Source organism: Ricinus communis, chromosome 9 (genome assembly GCF_019578655.1).
Source record: "Ricinus communis isolate WT05 ecotype wild-type chromosome 9, ASM1957865v1, whole genome shotgun sequence".
NCBI classification, from domain to species: domain Eukaryota; kingdom Viridiplantae; phylum Streptophyta; class Magnoliopsida; order Malpighiales; family Euphorbiaceae; genus Ricinus; species Ricinus communis.
The window spans coordinates 27,155,113-27,158,797 of record NC_063264.1 but is presented as its reverse complement, the minus strand read 5'-3'; the positions used below and the strand labels follow the sequence as shown (position 1 = coordinate 27,158,797).

General features: G+C 37.0%; 1 protein-coding gene across 1 annotated transcript; it reads right to left on the bottom strand.

The window, feature by feature from the left end:
- Positions 1 to 223: 223 nt before the first annotated feature.
- On the bottom strand, positions 224 to 3,306 carry LOC112535619 (LRR receptor-like serine/threonine-protein kinase FLS2). The gene is made up of 2 exons (XM_048379770.1): positions 2,653 to 3,306; positions 224 to 2,566 (listed from the first exon to the last, which is right to left on the bottom strand). The coding sequence occupies exons 1-2, from the start codon at positions 3,304 to 3,306 to the stop codon at positions 224 to 226; spliced, it is 2,997 nt and encodes a 998-aa protein (XP_048235727.1).
- Between the last annotated feature and the right edge of the window lie 379 nt (positions 3,307 to 3,685).

The following is a 3,685-nucleotide window of genomic DNA, read 5'->3' as shown; positions in this document are numbered from 1 at the left end:
ACACTTCTATTCTTGAATTTGAATTTAGTATCAAATATTAAGATCGTTCAAAAGATTAAAATAAAATTATATTTTTAGTATTAGTTAATTTTTATTTATGGTAGATTAATCTCGCAATATTTAAATATCATAAAAATACTCATATGAATTTTATTCAAATTTTATAAATTTATATTAAATAAATTCACAAACACATTAAAAAGAATTAGAATTCACAATTTTCCTATCTTTGCATGAACATCTTGACAATTTTGAAGGCAATCTTTTCAATGGCTTTCCAGTATCTCCTTCTATGCTGTTCTTTTATCAAACAAAGAACCCCAAAATATCCCCAGAAACCAACTCCATAGCCACTGACTACAACTCCGATGAACAGCAGCCTGTCTATACTATCCTCCACACTTTTGGTTTCTTCACTAGAGGAAGAAGTATTGTCATTACAGTTGATCAAATTTCCAGCACCACATAAATGTTCATTCCCAATGTATGCTGAACCATCCCCATACAAGGTATCAAATCGTGTCCCAGCTGGGATTTTCCCACTCAAATTGTTATATGACAAGTTCAGATAACCAAGAGAGTCCAGTAAATTTATGGAGTCTGGGATTTTTCCACTAAACCTGTTGAATTTCAGATCTAGTGAGTTTAGGCCAATCATGTCTCCTATATTACTTGGGATCTCACCCGATAGAGCATTATGCGAAAGATTGAGCATTGCTAACCCTATTAAAAGGGTCATTTCAGGTGGAATTTTTCCTGTCAAAGCATTAAGAGAGAGATCTATTCCACTATGGTACGTCTTGACACAGTCAAATTGATATATTAGACCTTTGTAAGCCATGCTTAGTTCCACACCAGAATACATGAATGAGATCACATAACCCAAAAGTTCTCCATCTGTTGGTCGAGTTATCAATGTCTTCAATCCTTCTAGCTTTTCAGGGATGGTGCCAAAGAGATTGTTGTCTGACAAGTCCATGATTTGTAGCTTCTCTAGCTTATTTATCTCAGGAGGGATTAATTCACTGAAGAAATTGGATTTTAACACTAGAATCCGGAGGTTCTTGAGGTCTCCAATGAATCCAGGGATCTTTCCAGCAAAATTATTGTATCCCATTTGCAATACCACCAAGCTTTTCAGTCTTCGAATGAAACTCGGAAAAGGACCTTTAAACTGATTGCCAGTAAGATCTAGGTAGCTTAGATTCCTGGCATTTTCTAGCACTTCAGGAACTGAATTGCTGAAGTTGTTATGTGCGAGGTTTAGAACACTAAGATATATGCACTTTCCTAAATTGCCAGGTAGTGGACCTGAAAGACTGTTGTTGGATAGATCTAGGACCATTAAGGCATTCTTTTGATAGCAGAAAGAGTCTGGAATATGACCCACAAGATTGTTACTAGACAATGAAATGTACCTTACACTTCCAAGCCCTGCTTGCTCTGGTATATGCCCTGTGAAACTGTTCCCAGACAAGTTGATAGCATCTATATTGACAAGTTGGGAAGGGACCGGTCCTTGAAGGAGATTGTTTGCCAAATTCAGTGTTGTTGCACCGAAAAATGATTTCAGCTGAATAAAAGGTGGGATTGATCCTTGCAGTTTGTTAAAAGAGAGATCTAAATAACCAAGTTGTGGTAGATTGAACAGCCACGGTGGGATTGCTCCTGACAAGTAATTGTAAGACAAAGATAAGTATCTTAGTTTGGTCAGGTTAGAGAAGAAATTGGGGAGGTTACCTTCAATGTTACAGGAACTGAGTTCCAAGACTTCAGGTTGAAAGGAAGGTGGTAATGATTGCTTGTCTAGTTTCAAAGTGAGATGGTTAAATGATAGGCCTATCATATATGGATTAGAGCCTCGGAGTAAAGAAGTCAATGTGTGGACTTCTCCATTAAGAGAGTTCGAAGTAACAAACAACACATCAAGCTTGGGAAGATGGCTAATGCAATCTGGCAATTTTCCTGAAAAATTGTTGTTCGCTAGAGCAAGATACCAAAGAGAGGAAACATTACAGATTGAATCGGGGATTGGTCCTTGCAAATTATTCTGGATCAGGGACAAAGCTTGAAGACTTCTCATATTGTTTATTGAAGGTGGAAGATGGCCAACTAAGTTGTTGATGTTCAGTTTCAAGATTTCCATCCTGGAAAGGTTTGCAATAGAAGAAGGTATAACGCCTTCTATTAAACAACCCGAAGCTACAAACCTGATCAAGGAAGTTGTATTGCTGATGGAAGGTGGAATAGAACCTTTAACTTGTGTATGCCTGATATCTAGGCTCTTTAATCGGGGCCAAGGGTTTGAAAACATCGATTTTAGATCAATTGTAAGGTCAGTGCTACCCACATGAAGTTCCTGAAGCTGTGGAATGTAAGGAATTGGACCTTGCAAGTTTGAGCCGGTGAAATGAATTACTGAAAGGGAAGTCAAATTGGCCAACTGAACTGGGATTTGGGATGTAATAGGATTGAAATCCAATACCAAAACAGAGAGTTGAGTGAGATTAAGAAGTTGACTTATTGGCAATTCACCAGATATTCTCAATTGGACAACCATAGCAGCCTAAGATTGGAGAGAGCTGCAATAGGATTAGCCCAGTAGGCGATTGCAGAAGCCTGTGATAAATCAACCCCGCTCAACCTTAAGACCTTGAGATTGTGCATCCCTTGCAACCAATGCAAACTTGTTGATGAAAGATTGCTGCTATAAACATTTCCATATGGGCTACCAACTTGTATCAGTTCAAAAGATAAGTCATAAGAAATGGAAGAGAAATCAGACACGACTGTAGAGCACGAAAGATCCAAGCTTTCAAGAGATGTAAGGTTCGCAAATTGGATTGTAATGGAGTCACTAAATGCAGCATTCGATAAGTTCAGGTATGTCAGACGAGTAAAATTTGATATTCCAGGGGGTATTCTTGAATACATGAAGTTGTTGAAGCTGAGATCAAGATAAGTGATACGAGTAAGAGTAAAAAGAGAAGAAGAGATGGTGCCACGGAGAGCAGTAGATTCGGATGTGGAAGTGGAAACATGGTATGAATTTGAGTTTATTATAGGGAGGTAAGGCTTCGGGTTCCGGAGATCAACAGAGATTACATGGAGTGAACCTGAACAATGTATCCCTTGCCAGTTGCAGCAGTTGTGCCCTTGCCATGATGACAGACGATTTGATGGGTCCATGATCTGGGATTTGAAAGATAGCAAAGCTGCTCTTTCATTCTCATAGCAACCTGTGATGGTTGAAATGCTGGAGAGAATGAATACAAGGAAATAGGTTAGAAGAATTTGGAGCTTCATAGCCTCAAAAAGAAAAAAAAAAAAAAAAAAAGAAGGTTTTGCAGGAATGTTTTTGTAAAGTTAGGAACTTGCAACAGATGGATCTTATATACAATTAGTAATTGATGACGATCGATCCTGAAATCTTTATATTAATATATAGAAACTAATTGCTGATAGTGAAATTTTATTATAAAATCTGTTTGTTCATCTTTTATTTTATACAAAAATATAAATACAATATGAACCCAAAATTAAACTACGGATACTTGCAATGAAAGAAATTTCTTAGACTAAGAAATCAAACACAGACTAAACTTAGACGAACAAAAGAAAAATTGAATAATAGATAAAAAAACAAGTCATTGAAGTTCAAATTTACTAGAAAACACATACAAGG

What these genes read in the sequence shown, in the direction of transcription:
- LOC112535619 (XM_048379770.1), bottom strand. Translation starts at nt 3,306, where the DNA reads ATGAAGCTCCAAATTCTTCTAACCTATTTCCTTGTATTCATTCTCTCC. An exon ending in AAGGGATGCACAATCTCAAG is followed by an intron (nt 2,567 to 2,652) that starts GTCTTAAGGTTG and finishes CTCCAATCTTAG; the next exon opens with GCTGCTATGGTTGTCCAATT.